Below are 24050 nucleotides of genomic sequence, written 5' to 3'. Positions count from 1 at the left end.
ATGATGATGCTTGAATAAGGAAAAATCCAGCTTGATGTCTAGTTGAGTTTGCAAAACTGTCGGGTGAGAAAAATAAATATTCACCTGTAAACTGAGCAAATATGTCTTTGCGAGACAATAAACTCAGGGCTATGGGGTGGAATTTCTAAATACTTGCTTTTTAGAGGATACTTACAGTAGAAAGAGTAGTCCTTTTAGAAGCCCCATGAAGTCAATGAAAGTCAAGGACTCAAGTTGCAAGAGGTACTCAGTATTTTGTAGGTTCATGCCCTTAATAATACAAAATCATTATAGTTCACAGAGTCAGTATGTTTATAAATACAACACGCCTAGAATCCTCTCCTGTTAGCATCTCCTTTGAGATGGTACTTTAAGCTTTATGTGATTTTTATCTTTGTATTATTATAGAAATTAAAACTAGAAATGGCAGTTTTTCTTGAAGAATAAAGGACATCTCTTTATGTTAAGTATGATATAAAGGCCATTTCATTCAGTGCATGCCAGGGTTAAACTCTAATGCCATTCCAACCAAAGGCACTAATAGGTCACCAGAAACATCAATGAGATGATCTATTCATGAAGGTGCTATGTGCATTCATATAGATACGCAGAAAAAGAATATCTTTCAGAGTATTTACTTCAGCTGTTCTTTGCCACAGGCTAGTTATTGTTAACCTCATGTTCTACCATTGATTCCACTGTGTGTTGGAGTTGGTATCTGATGGTAGAATAGCAAGTAGTGTCTCAAAAGAATAAAAGTGACATGTTCAAAGCCAAATAAAAGATAATGTTCAATTATCCCATCCTCAAAAAAAACCAAAAAACACCAATATAGACAAAAAGCATAATAGAACTAGAGTTATTGCCCCTTTTGAGGAAGGCTATTTGATGACAATTAGTCATAGCAGGGAAAAAAATACGTTGGTTTTATTGCACTGTAGTGAAAAGATGGTAACCAGGTTTGATTGACCAAAACAATTCTAAAGTTATTTACTATTTATGAAACAAATTTGGTAATGAGAGCGCACTTTGAGAAACCCTTAGTTTCTCAGAAAATGGTTAATCCTACAACGTGCTGAGCATTCTGGTCCTCATCCAGAAAATTCTCGTTCCATGTGATTTATCTTCTAAATATATGAGCATGGCCCTTTTGAGGTTGGTTTAGCCCAGTCCTGAGCCTAAGCTCAGCACCATACCAAGCACCATGCTCTTGGGAACAGGTTAACCAGTCCCTGTTAGGAGCTGCACAGCACTCGAGCCTAAGCCAGGACTCAACATTCATCTCCCTCCCAACAGCAGCTGACTATAAAAACCACTCTTAGTCCTTTTCAGTGAAAAGGACTGAAATCTGAAAAGGATTAAGTGTATTGGGAACAGCAGGTGTGAAATGTTCCTGACGTGTCTTCCACTTCACTGTGCCCACGAAGGGAGGGAAGTGAGGTGCAGGAGAGGGATGGTGATGTGTGAAGATGGGTGCATGCCCAAGGCTGGTCCCACAGTAGGACATTGCAATAACCTCAGGGGCTCTGAGGCTGTCACTAACAACCTCGGGAACAATTTTATACAATATTTAATATATTTGGGGAGTGCTACGTTTCCTTAAGTTCTCTTCATAAAATCCCCTTTAAAGTACATTCTTTTCTATGGTGAATATTCAAGCCTACTTTATGACAGGTATGGGGTTTAGTACCTGGCCTTACTGCTTGCTCCTTCAGGCATAGAGCATATAGAGGAGTTGATGTACTTTATCTGTGCTTAGGGAAATCAGGTGGTTAGTCAGCTTCTTCAAACTGTGACCCATACAAGATTACTGCAGTATAGGACTTCAGGAGAAAATGGATGATAAATAGCAGCTGGAATAGGGATCTGTCCTCTAAATACCGTCTTACATATTTTGAGTGCACCACCAACCACAGTTGCTTCCAGTCTGCCTGACTTTGGCCTCTAATTTGCACCTATATTTTAGGTGGATTTTAAGAAATCAGCCTTCCCAAAGCAGGGGCCTAATTTATGGTAGAGGTGATGAAGAGAAGCACCTTGAAGGCTTCCAAAGGAGCTTTTTCTCCTAATTCAGGCACCTATGTGCAGGCAGGTGGGAGATTCCCTCTGGAGCAATGAGAGGTGTTTGTCTCTTGCTGTTAGGCAACCAATATTTAGGCTCAAGGTTGGCATCTAAGGCAGATATAGTCTAACCTCACTTTCTAGACTACTGCTGTAGTCTACAGAGAGGGAGACATACCTCTCCAGGAGGCAAGTCCTCTCGCCATAAAATAGGTGTCTAAGATACAAGATGAGGAGGAGGCCATCCCTCTTTACTATTAATAAAGAGAGAGCTGAGGTGATTTGCTTAGACTCTAAACTTACAATGGGTGTTACATTGCTTCCTTCAGGGGTCCAGCCTAATCTGGTTATCTAAGCTTCTTCTGCTATTGTGAGGAAAGACAGGAATGTCCGTAGGGCAATTCATCCCACCTTAAGATAAATAACGTGAATTGCCTTGTGGAAGTGCTCATATTTCTTTGCCCATGGAGAAAGGCCAGTCACCCAGCTCTGATTAGACACTTGAATTGTAGTTGGCTAAAAGTACGTGAATGATTCCTTCCAGAACCCAGTGTTTGTCTGAATGTCACATACATGTGCTTATATATGTACACAGAAAGAATGAAGTAGATCACAATCCATCAAGAAAACCATATCTAAAATACCCCTCTCTCAGAGCACAGATTTTCTTATTTAATCCAGTCTTGTAGCTACAGCTCCTTGGTTTGGGGAAGGAGAGAAACGAGCTCTGTGTCTTTCTATCATCTGCCCTAGAAGAAATGGTAGAAGATGTGTGTGTTCTGGAAGGAAGGAAGGAATGGAAAATCCCATGAAGAGGCATCATTTTTTCCAGCTGCATTTGGGATAGACAAATACAGCTGCTGGATAAATGGAATGTCTGATATTTCCATAACAAAGAGAGTTTTACCGGAACATTTTAATTTGCTGCTTTCTTCTTCTTAATCCAACCCAAAGTGCTGGAATCTCTAGCAAATATGACATAAATAATAGGAAGCACTTGATACAAAAGTCTCTTCTTGCCAAAAGTCTGGCCAAATGGGCAGACTTTAGTTTTATTTCTCTGTGGTCAATTATAGTTTTATTTCTCTGTGGTCAGTTAGTGGTAAAGATACACAGATCCTGTCCTATAAGCTTTATCTTTTCAAGATTTTATTTTAATGGTAATTTCTAATTTTGAAGTCACCCTGGCTGCCTAATTCCACTAGAACAGAGCAGTAAGTCACATACACAGATTCAGTGACAAGAAGCAAGTATTTTTGATGCAGTGTAATCTGGCAATGCTACGTTCATCCTTCTTTTCCTAAGGAGCAGAGCCAGTGACTTCATGGCCAAATTGCTTTTCCACGATACCTTGCCTCTTTTTGCAAGGGTTTAGACTTTGGGTTGGTTTTTTTTTTCTTTTCTAAAATAGGGTTGTATATACTCTCCTTGGGCTTGAAGGCAGGGCAGGAAGGCAGGAGAAGTAAAGCATTTAGGGTGAGAGGACCAAATTCCTTTTGCTTTACACCTACACTGAAGACAGAGATGTCATTCTGCATTTTACACCATTGTGTGGAAAGCCAGCATTTGGATGCAAGACAGAGAAACCTGCCGCTATCCATCTGAAACAGTCTGACAAAACTGCAGAAGCATTTAGGTGTCTGGAAAACAGACTGTCTGGTTTGTGTTTACGTTGTAAAAAGCCCAAAATGAGAAATAGCAGATGAAAGAAAAATCTACTCTTGGTGACCCGTTCGTGTTTTCCTACTTATTAAGAACCTTGCTTTTAACTCTGGGAGAGGAGCAGGCAGCATTTCTACATCTGCATGCTTCAGCTCCATTGTAGAACAGAACGAATGTGGAAACAAATTATAACATTTCTTTGAAAACAGAGAAATGGGGAGTTAAAAATATGATGTTTGTTTCAGGTGCCAGGAGGGATATATTGTGCCTAGACAGACAGCACCCGTGGTTTCTGTTAAACCATTTAAAGGAATCTAAGAGAACGGAAGGTTCACAGGAGTATAAAATATTCTTCACCCTTTACTGCCAGGGTGCAGGTGTAAATTATGCTATGGATGACATTTTTCTCTTAAATGAGGGACTGATAATTGCTGTGTGTTGGGCGCAAAATCTTGGCACGGGAAACAGCTTTCTGCTTTCGGTGGCCCCTTTCCATGAGCGCGCTTCACTTGCTCTGCCTGGCCGAGCAGCCGCACTCCCGCCCGCCTGTCGGAGCTGCCTGCTGGGTTTCAAATTTTGCAGCTGCCAGGCCTTGGAAAACATGTTTTCATCATGCAAAAATGTATGGTCTTCTACGTAACTGAATTGCAGCTTACAAATATTCAGCGGTGTTGCTGGTCTGCCAGGCTAAGGAGCTGCCACCAAACCTGTAGCAGGCATTGCAGCCCGACTATTTCCAGCCTGGCGAGCGTGGCCATGGATTAGGAGGGTGAGTGGCTTGGGCTGGAAGCTGCTCTGAAAGGAGGGACAGATCGATGTGCCCTGCTCTGAAGAGAAACTGTGGCAAGGAGGACAGAAAGGCTTCTTTTCAAGCCTCGAGGTGCAGCTTGCAGAGGCACCGAGCAGAATCACTTAACCTCTCGCTCCTCTCCCTCAGTGACAGCATCTCAATTTACTGTAGTTTGGGCCTTTTGCTCACATAATTTCTAGACACAACTACAAATCCTGCAAATCTTATCCAAGGAATGACAGACTAATCACCTCTCTTGCTCTGGCTAGACCTCTCTGCAAGCCATGCAGCTGTCATACAACCACTCCTAAGATGCCGGTGTGGGTGACCTACCTATATTTACTTACGTCTCACAGCCCTGTCTAGGCTTGGCTGTGTTGAAATTTAGGGGCGAAAGGGAACAGTTATCTAACAAGGTGCAGTTCAAGCTAAATAGATCAAAGACAACAAAAAAAACTTCCACAGCGTAGAAACCAGAGCTGTGTTCTTGAAAGCTGTCATTTTTGGGCCACTTCCAAAAGCCAATCTTGCCCTAAAACGAGGGTAATCAAATCTCCGACTCCAGCATGCTCCCAGGTAGCTCCAGGGATCAGCAGTTCACTTCCTTTCATTTAATTCATCAAGGATTAGCCACTGCCAGATTGGGATAATGAATTTGAATTAATATGACCAGGTTATGATCATATCAGATAACGATCCCTTCTTTTTCCTTGCATAGTGCTAAGCTTCAGTGACAGAAATACTCCGAGCAGTTCTGTGGGGTGGTGTGGGCAGGGATTGATGGGGTGAGAAGAGCTACCTGCCTTTTCCCACATGTACTGTGGCCATAGGTGATGCGATACATTACCTTTCATTGATGTCCAGAGCACAGGCTGGCTCTACGTATACCATAGAAAAGTACTAGTACCCTGTAGCTGAGTGAGAAAGAACCAGTGCCTGACAGAATTAATTCTAATTACTGAAATGCTGATTGGGATCTTTGGACACTACCATAATCATAGTAGTAGTAATAAATAATAATTGTGGTTATCATTATTTTATTACTGTTTTCCCTCTAGACATTGCAATGATGAGAAAGAGCCTTGGATAGACTTACCTACATAATTACTTGTATAAATTTTGCCACATTCCTAAGAATCAGATTTATTAGCTGCATAATGCCAGCTCTCTGCTAAGCTGGTTTTTGATAGTGTAATAAATATCATTAAAACAAATCAGATAGGAGTTGGTTAAGGGGCTGAGCTTTAAGTTTGATGAGAATAAATTTTTTATTCTGTCATTTTATTTTTAATCTTCCTTCCCATATAATCCACCAAAACTTGCTTGCATCTTTTATTTACCTTTAACAAATAGTAGCTCTCACCCCAGGACATTTTGCCACATATTTGCTGAATTAGGCTGCCAGAGATACTTGCAAACGAGTTAGATCCTGCACTGTTAATAAGTTGTCCCATTTTTTTAACTTCTCCACTAGTACCATGTGAGATTCAGCTTATTCTCAGTCCCTAGCAAAAGTATAGGTCGAAATGCTGTTCTTCCAAGGGCACTCACTATTCACTTCTTCATTCACTTGCTAGTCATTTAAGCCAGCATCTTCAAACTCGTCATCTTCTTTCTTAAATCTCAGCAGGGAGGCAGATTTGTGCCTCCGACTGTGATCTCCGACACTATAGCGTTACAGGCTGCCGCTGATCCTGCGCCTTTAGAAATAGTCTTGACCGAGCAATTAGATTGTGTTCCGTCGGTGAATAGCATTAAGGGTATGTAGGAGACGTGGCTCTTTTGTTTGTTTTATTTTATTCTGGCCATGTTGTCCGTGAACAAAAGCATTTGCTGTTAATCCCGTTGCTCGACTTGGTTTCTAATGATCATTTCTGTGATGGTGAATTAGCAGGAGCTGCTAGTGCATGCCCGAGCTCACAGCCATTAATTTTCCTGATTTTCTTCTGATAGAGCAGGTGCAAACTGGCAGTGTTTGACCCTAGTAAGTTACACTAGTCTTGCCAAATTTTGTTTGCCTGGAACAAGGAACATTATTTGTATCAACATCCTGGTAAAAAGTGAGCAAATGGATTTGTTGGTCAGGTAAATTTTCATGACAAATTTGCAAGCCTGTGTTTAAACAATGTAATTTATTTAATCTTGTGTTTTTACTAGTTCTTTATCGTAATCATACACTAGCACCATTACAGTATATGTTTTCTTCTCTCATGAGACAGATGGATAGTGGCTGAGGCTCAAAGATAATATTTATCTACAAGATAGTATAACGAAGGCAGAGATTTGCAAGTTAATACATTTTGAGCTGATAAAATAATTCCAAAGGAAAAGCGATGCTAGGGTGTAATTTATTTTTTTTTAAATCCTATTTAATAGAACATTCAGTGCCTTATAACATACATATTGCAATGATGTTGCTCTATAAATGTCCCTTCCTGTCATCATTTACATGATTGATTACCTTGCAGCTGCATAAACTTGAATAACTCAGAAAATAACCTGTTACCTCAGTATGCACATGCATCTTGGTGCGTGTGTCGTGGAAATGTATGTTAGTATGTTTGGGCATCTATGCTTTTATACTTCATGAGCGTGTAATTATGATAAATCAAGGTCTTCAGTACAAAATACGACTTTCCATGTAGAGTGCCGTGTCTGTTCTGTTTGTAACTGAAGGTTGGCTATAATATAATGAAGTTTCTTTGTTGCTTCTCCCAAGATAAATAGACACGTGGGTTTTGAACCATTAATAACTCTGAAGATGATGAAAAGTCAAATAGTGGACAGTTAAGGTGCGGCAACATTGCACTCTCTTCTTTGCCTGGAGTTTCAATGCTTTAAGGATTATGTTCCACAGTAAACAAGATGTTCAGTCTAAATTGTATAGACTGGAATGGGAGTTTCTAATGAGGACACAGCTAACAGACACCTAAGCCTCATGAGAAGCTGCCTATCCCAGTCTGGAGTCCTTTCTTTGGTAATCAAAATAATTTGACAGAGATAAAAAGAAGTATTTTCTCTTCATTTAAGTGCTTCATCTTACATAAAAATGTTGGATTTCCTGTTTTCTGGAGACCAAAACACTGTCCAGGGAGCAAAGCAATTTGGTTTGATTATTTTTTTTTTGGTCCCGTCTATCTTGGTAGCAAATATTTTGCTCTAGTGGAATGGGAACACAATTACTGTAGGGTAAACATTTATGTTCCTAATTATGAAAGCAAGTCAGCAAGTTCAGCATGTTGAGCTGATGGGCAGATCCTGGGAGGGCGCGAGGTGAAGAGGCCAGCAGGCAACTGGCCAGTGGGACAGGCCATTGCTTTGGTCCATGCAGGGAGGGACCAACCCCAAAATATGGGCTTCAGATGCTTCAGTCCAGGGTGGAGCTGGAGCTCCTACCTGTGTGTCGGCAGTCCCATAGCCTCCGGTTAGCTCAAACATGTGCTTTTAGTGGAGAATATTCAGATTCCTGAGTTGTGTGAGATCCTGAGCAATAGATAGTCAAAGATAGCAAATTTTTTTTATTACACTACCAGAATTGGTATGTTTTCCTATTTCTTAAAAATAAATTCTGAGTGTAGTATGAACAAAATTGAGGCTATATTATGGAGCTAGCTCTTTGCCATTGTCTCCTGCTGGGAGAAGCAGGTAACGGTGGTAGGCTCTGTTCACAAGCAGAAGTGATGGACCCTGGAGGGGCAGAAAGAAAAAGGCACACATAAGTCCCGTGTGTTCAGGGAAAGATCACAAATGATAATTCTGAATATGTCTTTATTTTAAAAGATAATTATTTATTTCAGTGCCCTTTTGGAGCACAAAGCTTAAATATACATCATACCTTTGAATCTATGGCACAGTGAGTCATATGGCTTTGAATATAAATAGGTGTCACAAACTCTGTCAGTCCTCCTGTTCCCAGCCAGGCAGCCTGGGAGGAAGCTGAACCAACTGTTCCTAGGCAGTAATGTACATTTACATAAAATGTTTCACATTTTTCATGTTTATTCCGTGCAGATGGCTCCATTTTGAACATCCAGAATTTGTTTTGACTTTGTGACTATAGCTTGTAAACACAGAGTTGGCTGGCATCTGTACTGGGTATAGGTAGCTTTTCGTATTTGATCTAAAATTGAGTGGGGCTGTAGCCAAACCATTAGTCAGTCAAAATAATGTCGCAAGCCGGTTAAAGGCAGCATATCCAAACCACAAGGGAAGCCTGAATTAGAGGCGGTAGCACTGTCCATAAATTGACAAATTGATGCGCTAGCGGTGTTTCACTTACACAGCTACTTTAGCCAGACTCTAAATGTGGCTTTGCAAATCAAGGCATCTCACTATTAAATGTTTTGAACTGAATCACAGTTACGTTCTGTTACGTGAATGTGTTGATACGAATAATGCAAGGAAAATGCATAGATAAACATATTTATAACTCAAGATGCAGAAAACTCAGTTGCATCACTATTAAGCATGAGAACACTAGTGCTGATTCTTGTCTGTGTGTATTATATGTATGGAAATTATTTTCAAGGACAAATTAATACCAAAAATGTAAAGTTCTCTACTTTTCCTTTTGTCAGTTCCACTCCTAAGTCTTACAGATGAGGTTTTAGGGTTATTTTTCCTGCTATCAGTATTTAAACGTTTTAGCTCTTTTCTATATATTAGTTAACAGAAAGGGACACCAATTTTGATTTGTTATTTGAGAGCGTAGTCGAGCCATCTTTTGCTTTAAAAGGTTCCCTGTGCCTTTGTCTTCTCTAGTTTAGGCAATTAAGTTGAAGGATAAGTAGCCAGAGTATGTTCAAAGGCCTTGGCTTTATTTTGTTAGACCTAATTATTTCAGACAATACAAAATATTTTTCAGTAGCTCCCCCCTTACCCATTCAGAGTGTATCTGTGCTTCCTGCTTATCTGCAGGTTCAGTTCTGCTTGCACATTGCTCAGGTCTATCACCTTGCTGGAGAAATACATGATTTGTAAGTCTGAAAGAATTCCCCAACAGCAACCATAAAATTAAGCTGTTAAAGAGCTCTTGGAGCTTGTTTAAATGTAGACCTAAACAAACCTCTTTGCTGTTTAGCTCAAGATAAATCTTTTTAAAAGTCCTGTTCTAAATCACTTCCCAATTTTAATGAGTTTATATATCAGCCTTTGCCAGATTTTTACTGTAGCTATTCTCCAAGATTACAGCCATGATAAAGTAAGGACTAAAATTGTTTATTATATATTATTCTTCAGAAGCAAAACATTTTCCCCCAGAGGCTGTTGGGAGAGCTATTGATTTTCTGCCACAATGTGAAATGTGTGACCTTTATAATATGAGCAATGATTACAAGGCCAATAAAATGACATCATTCTGTTTAAACTTTAGAGTTCGCAGGGCAAATAGCAGAATGTGCCACATTTAATGATGTCCACGGACAATAAGTGTACATTGCCTGGCTTCAAGTGAGACTGAAACACGAAGCAGGCAGGCGCTCCAGCCCCAGAATACCCCCTGTTTGTGCCAGGAGTGGGTGAACAAGAGTGTACGTACCAGATAGAGCTGTGTCTTTTCCCAGCTCTTAAGGCAAGAAGTCAGTGCTTTTCTGAGAGCAGACTTTTCTAAATGTTTGCATCTACTGATGCCACTGACAAAACTCTTCCTGATGTGATACAGGATGAGATATTTGGGGCACAGCTGTATACATCCATACAGATTTTCCCCAATGCACTGCATATGCATTTACAGGACTAATTTCTATTTTTGTAATACAGCTTTAGCCACTTCATTGCAGTTCCTCTAGAGCAGCTGAGAGAAGGCTCCATTGCAAATAGATGAAGTATAGCCACACAGAGCATATTGATATTCTAATACGTGTGAAAACAAGGAACACAGAAAGCTTTAGTCATGCTTGGAGGGGAATGCCACAACCTGATTCACTGAAATCATTCCGAGAAGAAATCTATGGAATTTCCTACTTCAGTCACATCAGTCTGCTTCCCCACATTCTTTTCTTCTCTTCCTTCAAACGCTCATTTTTGATCCATTAGGAAGTGCTTCAACCAATTCCCTGTCCAGTCTCCAGCCCATACCAAGCGAGATCCCTAGCATGGAAACCACAGTAGCTGTGATTTCCCTGTGCAGGCTGAACCAAGCCTGCGCTCACTATTTGGTCCAGCTAAACGTGGAGCTGAAGTGCTCGTTGCTTAGAAAGAGCAAGCAAAGCAGCACAACACATTCAAGGCATCGCAGAGGAAGGAATAGGGATAATTTTCTTTCCCATTTCTGGCTCATTGTGTAATATCAATAATCTCTGTAGCTTTGTATTATACTTGCCGTAAGTGGCTCTGGTGATTGATTAAACACCTTAGCTTTTCTTTGGCATTTAATCAATTGCAGCAGCAGTTTATTGCGTGGTGTATTACAAAGTAAAAGAGATTATTACTTAATTATTCTGAAAAATAGCAGCTTGCAGTTGTTGCTAACATGGGTATGTGTCTACGCTGACATTGGTGTCACATCATCCTTTCCTTTGTGCCTCCTGGTCTCCGTGCTGGGTGAGAGCATGCGATTCCCGATGGGTCATTCACAGTCATTCCCGTAGCCATCGCCAGCACAGTGCAATTAGTGGCATTAAATAAATAATTGCTTACGATGGGGCTTCCCACAGTGCAAAGAGCCCAATTCTGTCGCTTGCTGGGTACCTCCAAATCTCACTTAAATTTTAGGCAATGTCCTTATTAACCAGCCCACGTGAATATGAACTCGCTCTCAGGTACAAACCGCTTCTGGAAACAATTCAGCAAGAATTACATTGGTATCAGGAGGCATTTTGATAGCCCACGGTGCAGCACCGGATGTGTGCACAACTGGAGATAAATCAGATATGAGGCATGTTATTGGTATGTGAGCGCGAGAAAGAAAAAATATAACATTTTGTGACATCCTCTTGAGGATCTAGGAAATGGCAGCTCTTCTATTTTGACATCTGAGGTTTTCTGCCTTGAGTGCAAAATTGAATCCATATGCAAGAGTTCAGAAAGAATATTGTGATGTGATAAAGCATAAGGATTCAGGGTAGCGTACACATCTGTGCATGTAGGGGTACCACAGGTATCGTGATCAGTATGTATTCTTACCAATCTGCTTGTGGAATAGGATGTAACCCATCTGTATTCCCATGCAAAGGGATAGTCCAATATTTAGAATTAAAAAATGGGGTTTAATTCCTTGCTTTGCCCCTGACTTTCTCTATGATCATAGGCAAGTGATTTTGTCTCCTTGTGCCTGTTTCCTTTTGTGAATGGGAGTAACCGTTGTTCACTACCTTAGAGAAGCATATGAAATTAAGGACTGCTAGCTGCTCCTCCACTGTGGTAATAGACACCATCTAAATATTTAGTGGAAAAATGAAAACTCTTCAAAACTTTGATCCTGCAAAGACTTGTATGAATTAAAGCTGTGCCCTTGATTTGAACAGGGCTAGTTAATGGAAGACCAGTGACAAAGCATCCACTGCAAGTTTTAAGCATTTCCCCAAATGATTTTAGGGGTTATTGGGGTGGGTGGGGTGGGGTGTCATGAGGGAAGAAAACTGAACCTCGTATGTTGTTTATTTTTCCTCCGTTATGGTAGTAGAGGTCTGACCATCACCTTTCTAGGCAGCTTTGTGAATCCAAAAGGTTGGTAGTGCTCTTGCTCATGCTTAAAGCTGGCATTGCCTGTGAGTAGTGATGCTTTGGCCAGTCCATATAAGTCACGCAGCATCGTATGCCGGTTTTGTGTCAATCGTGCAATGGCTTTTGCAAGTACTCTAGCAGAATTGGAGCGAGCAGACGTTGACTGTTCAGTGACTAGGAGAAGTTCATGTTTCTTTGAGAAGGTGCTGGATGGTCCTAACCATTAAAAGAGTTTATTTTCTTACTCCAACAGATTTCCCCTCCCCTCCTTGATGTTACCAAATTTATCATCACTTTTGTCTTTCAGGTGTAACCTGTCTTTAGTGTTGCAGACACATCAGCCAACCATGCATTAAGAACTGGGCCCTTACTTTAATTCAGTATAATTTTCTTTTTGTCCAATAATTTCACAAGCGCTAATCCACACTTCAAATGCAGGAGATACTTTGATCCCCAAATTGTTCAGCACTTCATGCAGGAAAAACCGTAGGCCACAGTCATGAAACTCCTAGAGGATGGCTGCTGGCTTCCTGTGGCAGAGCTGGTTGTTGTTTTCCCCCCTCTCCCTTCTTTGCTCTAACCATTTTGTCTGTCTATCTTGTCTTGTATTCAGTTTTCAAAGCAATTGCCATGAAGGGCTTCCTTTTTTTAGTGCCTAAAAGGGAACAATAGATTTTTAGAATAAGCATATATATTTTTTTTTATATGACTGTCTGTATATGCATAGCATATCTGTCATATCTATACTTTAATATAACATGCTGAGAAGTTCAAGCTAAACAAATTAATATTTATTATTATTATTATTTATGAAAAGGTCTTTAAATGTATCCTTAAATGCACATGACATTTAAAATTATTCCAGTGCTGGATTCCTGAAAAAGTAGATGACCTTTTCTCTTGAAATTGGAGAGTGTTTTTTCCTTAACAGTTACATTATGCACAGAAGATGAGATGTTAACCAAGATGTTAAAATGTATTGTTTCCCTTTGAAAGCTAATCCTGTTCCTCATTTTCATTAATGTTGGCTCATTCATCTTTCTTTTTCTTTCTTTCCTTTCCTTTCCTTTTCTTTTGCAACTGTTTTTGCATGAAAATGCAGAGTAGAAATAAACAGATTTTTGGTAAGACTTGCTTTAAGACTCTTCTCTTTCAGATCCAGTTAAAGTTTTTAAGTTCAGTTATTTTAAAATTCATATTCTTCAGTTCCGTAAACAAAAATAATGGAGAAATATAATGAGGTGCAAAGCGATTTTCTAGCCCTCACTAATCAATAAATACCAACAAAATGGGGATGGTGTAATGTCCATAATTTAATTGTCTGCTGTTACCAGGTCACCACGAGACAGTAGCAGAAGCGGGGAGAAGCTGGAATTGGCCATGTCCAACCTCACTGCGGATGTCCTGGAATTACTCCTGGAGTTTGTTTATACAGGTTCTTTGATCATAGATTCAGCCAATGCAAAAACCCTACTGGAAGCTGCCAGCAAGTTCCAGTTTCATACTTTCTGTAAAGTCTGCGTTTCGTTTCTAGGTAAGAATCACTCCATCTAGTGAGGTTTTAAGATCTCATTTTAAGGTTTGCAAGTCTTCCTTCTAACAAGTTTTAAAAGATAATTAGGAAACCCAAGATAAAATACAATAAAATTTAAAAAAAAAAAGTATTTGGGTTGAGATTTGAATTCAAAGTGCTGACACGGTGGTCAGTGGAAAATGATATAAAGAAGTGTAGCCTGTTGTTTGAGTGGCAACTGCTTTCACATCTTGGATAGACTTTTTTCTTGAATCTTGGTTCATACTTGGTATGATGACATTTTGTTTCCCAGAGGTTGATCACTGCACAGATACCAGGCTGTAACGCACAGGTTGCTTATAACTGTAACAGCAAATGTTGGGTGCTACACCAGGCCAGCTTGGTCAAGCACTGAAAGAGTTGCAGGTGGACTCCCACAGAGGAGTCAGGATCTACAACTGTCTTGCATCCATGAGAAAATCTTTCACATGTCCCATGTTCTTGAAAACAAGATCTGGTTGAACTAGTCCAGGGTGAATGTTCACAGGGTTTGTTCTTTCATACAGAGTTATGGTGTGATGGATATGTGTCATCACAAATGCTGGATGGGAATGAAAGGCTGCTGTGCTCTCCCTTGATAACTGGTGTGCCCTGCGTGCACGGGGAGCATTTGCCCGAGCAAGGGTGTTCGGATCAACATCAGCACCACTGCCTCTGGCCATCCTCTCAGGGCCACATGAAAAGCCCATTCTTCCTGTCCAGAGCATCATGTCATGCTGCTCCTTGCATTTTCTGTATGTTTTCCAATATAGACTATTTCAAAACCATCCAAGGTGGCCAGCTCAGTTAACTAAGCTCTACTGGTCTGAACTGGAACCATCCAGCCCCATTTCTGTCATGGCAGAAGAGGAGCCAGAACTGGTGCTCAAATGAAACACATGTTGGTTTAAATTCCTGACTGTATCATATGCCACTCCTTCACTAACGTGGCTATAATATCAGTTAATGAGACAGTAATAATTTACAAATTATTAACACAAACTTATTTACACAAAAAGTGTGAGCTTGATCTTATATGGCTTCCTTCCCATGTTCAAGTTCCAATATCTTTTTTGGACATCTGGTTTCTATTCAGGCTCCCTCAACTTGGTATGGAAGATGTCGTTCTCTCTGGACCCCAAATATATCTTCAACCCACATGAACTATAGGTTCTTCTTGGCCAGTTCTCATTTAAAATTGACATCTAGAATTACAGAGCCTGGAAGATGAGAGTTTAGAAAATGTTGCAGTCATTAAAAAAAAAAAAACAAACAAACTCAAATGAGTCCAGTTTACTGCTGTGTTAATTTTCACTGCTAAGCTGACCTGCTGGCAAGATGAGTGGTGTGACTAGTCTGGCACAATGCAGGCATCAGTAAAGAATCTGTGGTATTGTATTCTCTTCTTTCCAGCTTTTTATATGTCACTTGTTTAAAAGCCTGTTCTCAAGTAAGTGGGTAATGGGGAAATGAAGTCTATGCTTTGCAATCCTGCTGTGTTGGTTGTGCAGCTTGAGTGAGGGCTCTGGCTCTGGTATTGCTTTCCCCCAGCTTCCCTTCATCACCTTTTAAAGTGATTAGATCTTAGGGCCTTTCCAGGAACAGATATGTTTAAGTTACGCTATCTCTAAAGATTCAGCCAGAAAAGCAAAATACATTTATTTCACTAAATCAATGTGAGATTTCTCTTTTCCGATAGTTAATATTTGAATTCAGTGAACCATGTTATGGTATGAAATAGTAGGTTGGTTATAAGTTCAGTGATATATGGGGAGTCGCTGGAATTTTGTATTCTCATTTGGAAAATTCATGGAGTGTAATTGCTTATTTTTATTTATAGCTGTGACTGGATTGCTCTACAGAGATAGTAGAGCATTTGCCATCTAAAAAGTTGAAGGAAAAGCATTTTTTCTTCTCTGTGGCTGTGTTTTTTCCTTTCATCCCAGCCACATCTGCTCCCCACAAAGCAAAAATATGGCAACAAACAGGTTTTTTTCCAGGGTTTCTGGAGGATTTACCAGTATAAACAGTGATTCTTTCCCATCAGTGGCCGTGTCTAAATAGTGAGAGAAGTGGAGGGAAGTCCAAAGAGACCCAAGGAAGTAAAAGCTCCAAATTAATAGGTCTGTTCAGCACGTCAGAGCACCATCTCAGGGGAAATTCAGGTCATCTTTTTTTGGCCATGAAGCTCCAGCAGAGTCCTAACTGGTTGATGTCCAGGCAGCTCTTGTGTCTCTGTCCTGGGCCTCTCAGCAGCACTGGGGAGAGGCACCCCAAATCTACTTGCACTTTCTGGTGGAAACATGCTGCAAATGTGTCAGGAAAATTGTTTCATTTCAATGGGAGATTTCTTAACCAGCTTCACTGGGCTAATTATAGCCATGTTCTCTCTCTCCCCCACATGCTGTCTCCTCTGCTTTTGTCTAGACCATGAGAAATTGCAACAGTTCTGTGCTGACTGATGCAACAATGCTGACAAGTTTGTGCAGGCACCATATGATAACTGGGCAAATGTTTGCAAACTGGTCAGGACATCATAGGTATCTCCTCCATCCATATGGCTGAAGACTTGAGGGGTTTTTTCTTTTTTGTTTTTTTCTTCATATTTGTTTTACACTATCATTACAGTCATGTCTCAAGTCAGATTTCAGGTGATTCATCAGTATCACCGTTTGGGTCCGTGATGCAGGGACCACCATCACAGGAGTGAACACATTCTGAGCTTGTACTTCAGCCAGCTGCTGCTAAAATAAAAGTATTCTTCCTTAAGTCTAAAGAAGTTGCTGGAACCTGTTAGATTCATGGAGTAGAAAAGGAAAGAGCAGGAGCTCTGAACTTTCTTAGTCTCCTGGGCAAAAGGCACAAAGACAAAGTTTGCAAAGAGTATGAGAGGGAGCTATGAGAAAAACTGAACAATGGACCAGTGGTGAGACTTGCATGAACAGGCATATGCAGGTGAGGAAAGAAGAGACCTTTATGGTCCTTATGAATTCGAGAGAAAGTATTGTGGGTAATATTTTGTTCATCCAGCTGGAGAACCATGCTGCCCAGCACTGGAGAAACTGAAGCTTCAACCATATCTGGAGGTGAAAGAAATGAGGAGCACTCTCACAGGGAAGTGAAATCTTTCGGATGACGAATACATCTGGAAGTCTTCCACTTATCTCCCATCTTCACATGCTTTTGACACTAGTAGGAATACCTGAGGAATAAGATCCCCATCAGAATGTACACAGAGTATGATGAGGAAATGCATGTTTTATGCTAATTTTAGTGATATCCAAGTCATCATCTAGAAAGCATCTCTAAGTGAAAATACAGTGCTTAATGCACACAGAGGGGGCTTACATCAACCACTGAGCTTCCATCGTACTGTTACCGCAATCTCACTGACTAATCCTTCCTACATACCATCTATCTCTGACTTTATCTCAAGATGTCCCACTCCCAGAAGTGCAGTCTTAGCAGTCTGCCTGGCTGATTATCTCATGATGACTTTGCACAGGATCTCATTCCAAAATCATTTCTAACACAAGTGGAGAATACCAGCTGCTGATCTGCAATATTGTGACATACATAGAAACAAATATGCTATCCAGCACTGTCTCAGACCACTGAGAGCCTACTAGATTACATCTGATATCCTTAAGGTCCACTCATAAGCCTGTTATGAACTGTCCTTGAGCATTGGGAATAGCTTACTAGTCAGCAGTCATGTTCCGAATGGACACAAGGTGAGGTGAAACTCCCCAAAAATGTGTTGTTACAAGTCCAGTGTCACTGTGACAAAACCAGCAATTATTGTAAACATGTCGGCATCCAAAGGAAAAGGGGTCAGGAGCAGATTGAGCAGAACTGGTGCTTAGCTATCTTTGTCATGTCGGCATCCAGAAGTGCCCCCAGATTGCAATCGCTTGGGGTGAGCTATATTATATAGCAGAAGTCTATAACTAAGTAGTCATGTAGGTTCCCTTTATAGTCAGTGAAGAGTAACAGGCATTGGTAAGGCACCGTTCTGCTCATCCTGATGTCGTTATCCAAAATATTACCAGATTGCTTCTTGGAATTGTTTGTTTATGAGTGTACGGGGATACTAACGTGATTGCTCAGTTGCACCATAGACAGCTGGAGTCAAGAGAGATCAATCTTACCCCCAAATTTTGAGTCAGAGGTGAAAAATGGAGGGTGCATTTTTTCTGTTCACAGGATAGAGATTTTCCATACGTCCTATAGCTGTTGCCCCAACCTCTGTCTCGCTCACCTGCAATGAATCCCTCTAGTTTACATGCCAGCCCTCATCTTAAAAAGACATCACTGTGCCCACCTTGCTGTGGTGCTTATCACATCAAAAGTGAGATGAAGTGGAAAGAAGTGTGTCACCAACCTCCCAAATGTACCCCAGTGTGCTTTTTCCTGGGACCCCTCTCTAAATGGCCTTATGATACTTGCTGAATCAGACAAGGATAACGTCATTTGGGTCTGCCACCGAGCAGTTTCTTGGGGAAGAGGAAGGAGCGAAGCTCAAAGGGACAAGGTGGAACTGCTTGAACACCAGTGTACGAGGCTGCATCAGTCACCCGGCATTGTTAGAGGTAGAAGAAACTGTCCAGATCAGAAGAAACCAGTCGTGACCAGTGCTTTTTCTGCCCCACACCACAGGCTTAGCTGGGGATGGTATGGGAATCTCTCCTGATAGAGGCAGACCCAGTCCCTTGAAGGCAAAGACTCATTCTTGCAAGTCTCTTCCATCGTGTGCTAGTAAACGGCTGCTCAATGAGTCAAACTTCATTATTACCTTTATTATAAACCCTGTGAGGATAAGGTGGAGCAGTGTCAGATTTGTCTCTGACTTGAGAGTTTGCCAAGCGATGATGAGAGTTTGGGGCTCTGTTAGATTATTATTTTACCCGCAGCTGTATGTATACATGAACCTGTGCCAACAGACAGAACCAAGGAACCTGGAAGAGGTTTTGGAGGGGTTTTTTGGGAAAAGAAGAAATTTTGGGAGCTTTGTGATTCATAGCTATCAGTTTGCAGCCTGTCTCTGGGTAGTCTTTGAGTGACAAAATCTACTGACAGCAAAAAGTGCCGCTGCTCCAGTCTGCTTGAGGAAATGGGCTCCTTGCAGTCAGTACAATCAACTGATGCAAAATGAGATAACTTAGTTTCAAGATTGCTGGATCTGTAAAAGAAAATAAAAAGAGAAAAAAACAAAACAAAACAAAACACAAAACTCCTAATCTCATGCCAGGTAAAAAAAAAAAAAAGTAGGTCATAATCCCATTTTAATAAAAGCCACGTATCGATAGCGTGCAGGTTTAAAATCTGATGAACACAGAAGCTGGGTGTAGGGAAAAATCCCCAAGCATTTCCAAAAGAAGCAATCTAACAGGGGGTTTGTTTGAAGAGATGTGGGGCTATCGCACATTCCTGTCCAGTGCTTTGAAAGGGTGCACTAGGATATGGCACTGCCCAAATGTGATATACTTCTCCTCTGAGAAGCCTGCCACTGGTACCGATGCTTTTGTGGTCTATTGCAGTCTGTCTCTTTCTTTTCTTGGTGCTATATCTTAAAAGAATATATTTTGCCTATTAGTAGTGGCTTCGTTAACAAAAGCTGAGAAGAATCTGAGAGTTCCTCTTATAAATGTCTGAAATTGGTGGGTTTTTCTTCAGAATAGCTGAAAAGGAAAACAGTACAGTCAAATGTATGGTGTAGCACACTTTTAACGCAAAGCTACACACTGTGCTGTTACTTCTGTTTGCTGGGTAGGAGATAATGCTGTCTCCTCTGTGCATGATTTTCTTTGAAACCCACTACACAACATTTAACAGAAGGCGTTAGTATAATCTGTGTTTTGCATAAGGGATGTCATCACATTCAGCAGGAACAAAGTTCCTTTGAAAAAAAAAGGGGGGGGGGGCAGGATTTTTTTTTTTATTTGAAGTAGCTTAGTAGCTGAACAGGGCAAAAATTATCATAAAGCGACTGCAGCATCCTCAAAAATGTCCTTAGTGCTGTTTGCATTTATTCTTAAGTGTCTGCACTGGCGTTTACATCTTTGCCGTTTCTTAAAGCAACATTGTAGGCGGTAGAAATAGCAGCAGTCTTTTGGCTGGGTTCCCGTCCCTTGGGAAGCCCCAGATACTATTATGTCAGTAGGTTTCCCCAGTGCCTTGTGAAGGCTTACACAAAAAGCAAACTCAGTGCCTTTCTCTCCCCATCCCCAGCTCAGTTGTTAGACAGACTTTGATTTTTGTCCTTTAAACCCTAATCCTAAAGTAACCCAGGGTGCTGCTTCTAATTAACTCCCTGAAATTAATTAGGGTTCGAGGTTTGTCCGTGGTTCTTGGTTTTTTCATGATCTCAGTAGAAATGTGAATCTTGCTTTTAACAATACTCACTTGCCTTTTTTTTTTTTTTATTATTGTCCTTTTAGAAAAACAGCTGACTGCTAGCAACTGCTTAGGAATATTAGCCATGGCTGAAGCCATGCAGTGCACTGAACTATACAACATGGCCAAAGCATATGCCCTGCAGATTTTCCCAGAGGTGGCAAACCAAGAAGAGATCCTTAATATCTCAAAAGACGACTTCATTTCCTACATGTCCAATGACAGCCTGAACACCAAAGCAGAGGAGCTGGTGTATGAAACAGTGATAAAGTGGATTAAGAAGGACGCTGCAATCAGAGCTCAGGTAAAAATAATCTCAGCAGCCTCACTCTGCTCCGTTCCCATGAATGCCTCTTTTAAAATAGAAACCATCCCAGTGCAATTTTAAACATGAGGATGCGTAGGAGATGGGATGGGCAGTTCAGATAAAAAAAAGAGAAAGGGAATGAAGGCTATGCACAAAATGTATGTAATTTCAAAATCTGAATCCCATATCTGATCATTTAGAGTCAGAATCTTGTTTGTGACAAGCATGATACAAAGCTAGGGCCTCGAGTTGTTGGCTGCAGGCTCGGTCAGAGATAAATCAGGAAGGATTAGTTGTGTGAGCTGCTGCTTTAAGAAGAGGATGCATTTTAGTAACAGTGGGAAATAAAAATCTGTCAGAAAATCTGTATTTCTTTTCATGCCACACACTGAATGAGTGTAACTTCAGTACATAAAAAAAAAAAGATTCTGTATCTTTATTGGCTGCTTAGATAACCCTTTGGGTATTGTATATTTATTAGAGTTAGCCTTTCCTCAACCATCTGAGCTATGCTGTCTGCTCTTGACTCAAGAAACTAAGTGTATTACTTTGCTTAGCACTGTCTCCAGATAAATGCTAGAAGCAATGACTGTTTGGAGGCTGATGATTGTCCTCGGGACCAGAAGAAGTCCCTGGTGATATTTAAAAACCTGCCACTTGCCTTCAGTGCAGCCTTGCAAGTTGGCTTTTGTGAGTAGTGAATTGTGGTGGTCTGAACCCCAAATCTCTGCTTTTGGAGGTCAGTTCTCCCCACAGCCCCCAGAAGGGAAAGGTTATTTTCCCCCTTTCCCCTCCTTTGGAGGTCAAAGTTGCTTCTGTTGATCCCCACTCACAATTTTGGCTAGTTTAAGGAGGACAGTCCAGTTGCTTTTGGACCAGACCACTACTTAGGAAAACACTTGGCCACACATTGTTGATGCCATCCCACATGATGAAAGGCTGTACCTGCTTGATTTAAATGGGAATTCAAGCGCCTAAATGCGCAATGGGATATTAAATGTGTCATTGGATGTGATCCAGAGCAGCTGCACCTCTGCCCCTCACCTGGAAAGTGGGAGAAATAGCATTTCCTGACCTCACTGGGCTGCTGGATGAGGATAAGGGCATTAAGGACAGTGGGGTACTCCATGCCAGGCCAAACCTTGCTGCCTGTGCTGCTTCCAGCCTGCAGCCCCCAGGGCCTTTCTCCAAACTCTTCCTGCCCTGTGCAAGTGACGTAGCTCGGCAGGGCAAGCCTGTGCTGGGGACCCTCTGCTCGCTCTGACCACCTCCACCATGTGCCAGCGATGCCATTTAGCATTGCCCAGTATTATTATTGCCTAAAACATTTACACCGTATCATTGTTTTATTGAAATGGGCCCCTTTTTGGCTCTCGCTGGCCTTGAAAAACACATTGTTTTACAGAGTATTTCCCTGCTTGCTTAAAGTTTGATGACAGCAGTCAGCTCTGTGCAGCTCTGACCTCTGAATCTAATGCAACTTCAGGGATTATTCCCAGGGGCTGCAGTACAGGAGCCCTGCGGCAGGAGCCTGTTTGCCTGGTGCAAACAGAAGGTGTCACTCACCAGTCAGTCTGGGTTACCTTTTCAAAATTGCTGGTTTAAATATTTCCTTCGGCGCCCTGCTGCGGTGATGTTACGAATTTATTTTTTTAAGCGGTGGTTTTTCTTGCTCCCCTCTCGCTGCTGCCACTGCCGTCTCCTCCTCTCTTTCTTTCATGTTGCGGTTGGGTTGGTTTTCTGGGGGGGGGGCGTTATTTCCAAGTTTCCTTCCCTACTGCTCTGGTTCTGCAGTGCCTTTGTAGTTTATGATGACAGTTTTATTTGCTTCTCCAAACTTCTCTGTGGTGCTTTGGTTTCATGCATTACTTTACAAGGGCTTTTAATTTTTAATTTGAATTTATCCAGAGATGAGGGTCTTGAATAAATTAATATTAAAGATACTAAGCAGATAACTATTTTCATGCCCAATCCTACCATTAGTTTCTTTGAATCGTAGCTCTCACTTTTTTTGTGCTCTGTGCACTGCTTGATCTATTATAAAGCTCTTAGTTAAATAGGTACTTATTTTCTAAAAGTAAGTACTCATACTTACCATGAAAAGTACCATCTTTACAATAATGACTTCTGCATTTTCAGAGCCCAGGAACAAATAGCTCTGACAGTGTATAGGAAGGAAGATAGTCCTAAGTAGTCTCATTTCTGATAAAGATGATGAGTGAAAATTTGTGCTTGGTGTGCGGCAAGGCCCACTATGCCAGGAACTGCCCAAGCTCCCATGAGATGCACGGGCTTCTCAGAGCTTTGCAGAACTGGGCGACCATGGTAATACCGAACGTGGGGTGGACCTTCCTGCAGGAGCTACACATGGATATTTTGACTTTATTCACAGTTTGGTGAGATGGATTCATTCAGCAATCTTTAGACTCTTTGGGATGAGGAGCCAGCATGTGGAGGACACCAGTGCAGCAACAGGATTGTTGCTTTTGCGCTCAGCTGGTAGGATGAGTTGGGAGGGTTGCTGGAGAGGTTTTAGCCGTGAATTGCAACAGCCCCAAGACATCACTTCTGCTCTACTCACTCCTCAGGTGACTGGTCTGGTTTTATTTCTCTTTCCCAAAGGCAGTCCTGGCAATTAAATCTTTCAAGGCCTGGATTTCCAGGGCCTGCACTTTTCGTATCTCCCCTCTCCCCATCTCCCTTTGCCTGACAAGCCAGGCTCTGTCATCACATTTTTATTTTCAATAGCTCCAATGGCAGGTGATTAAAATGCCCCTTTGGCAGCTCCTTCCAAGCACTGAACTGGTGATTCTCCCAAAGGTGGGTGTCTGGCACAAACAGGGAAAGGTCTGTGCTCTTCATCTCACCTGCGTGTCCATCTTCCCTGGCTAAGCCTGGCAGGGGCTCCCCCAAAAAAGCTTTAATGGCTTTGTGTCACCCTGGAGTGCAAGCTCACACCAGGGGACAGTAAATCTCACCACTTGTGTTCCCCACACCGCAGCTCCTTGTGCTGCACTCTTACAACAACTTAGCCATCACTGCCTCCTCCTCTGTCTGGATCCCTTTCAAAGAGCCTCTGGAAGGAGATTTTCAATGGACCCTCCCCTTCTCCTAGAAGGGCATTGAGTTTGCTGTCTTCCTGCTCTTCTCTGCCTTTTAAAAGCTCTTCTTCTAATTGTTTCTGCTTTTGTTAATTCTTTCCCCACCAGGCCGGAGGGCAGTGGCAGGGAAGAAACCATGATTTCCTTGCAAGGCAAGTTGAAAAGCTGTGCTCTGGCTGACTTTTAATTTTGCAAATTGTGCTCATACAAAGTCTTAACGGTGCTTATAGAAGTGTTCTGTGGCATTACAAAAAACAGCATCTGAGCCTTGTTACAAAGAGGGAATAACAGTGCTTTAAAGGTTACTGATCCATCTACATAAGACAGAAAGGCAGTTCAGATAATGACATATGTCTTAAGCTAGGATTTGGTAAATAACCATATCCAGTGCGTTGGAGCACCGCACCAGCTCATATGGTAATGTTTATGGAGCTATTTTAGTGGTGCTGGTAGTGCAGTCACATAAAATTGGTCTAACCAAAAGAAGCAACCTGTGATGTGAGGTCTGGACTAGGTAGG

The 24050-nt window shown here is 41.4% G+C and overlaps 1 protein-coding gene across 2 annotated transcripts in view; it reads left to right on the top strand.

Annotated features, from left to right (window-relative positions):
• The window catches only part of KLHL29 (kelch like family member 29), a 409774-nt gene that overhangs the window by 335905 nt on the left and 49819 nt on the right, over positions 1–24050 (top strand). For both annotated transcript variants that reach the window (XM_075049045.1, XM_075049044.1), the window contains exons 7-8: positions 13510–13709; positions 20168–20427. In XM_075049045.1, the coding sequence (XP_074905146.1) occupies positions 13510–13709; positions 20168–20427 (460 nt within the window). The remainder of the gene's footprint in view (positions 1–13509; positions 13710–20167; positions 20428–24050) is intronic.

This window comes from Buteo buteo, chromosome 17 (assembly GCF_964188355.1).
Source record: "Buteo buteo chromosome 17, bButBut1.hap1.1, whole genome shotgun sequence".
Taxonomy (NCBI): Eukaryota; Metazoa; Chordata; class Aves; order Accipitriformes; family Accipitridae; genus Buteo; species Buteo buteo.
This window is presented reverse-complemented; position numbering and strand designations above follow the sequence as displayed.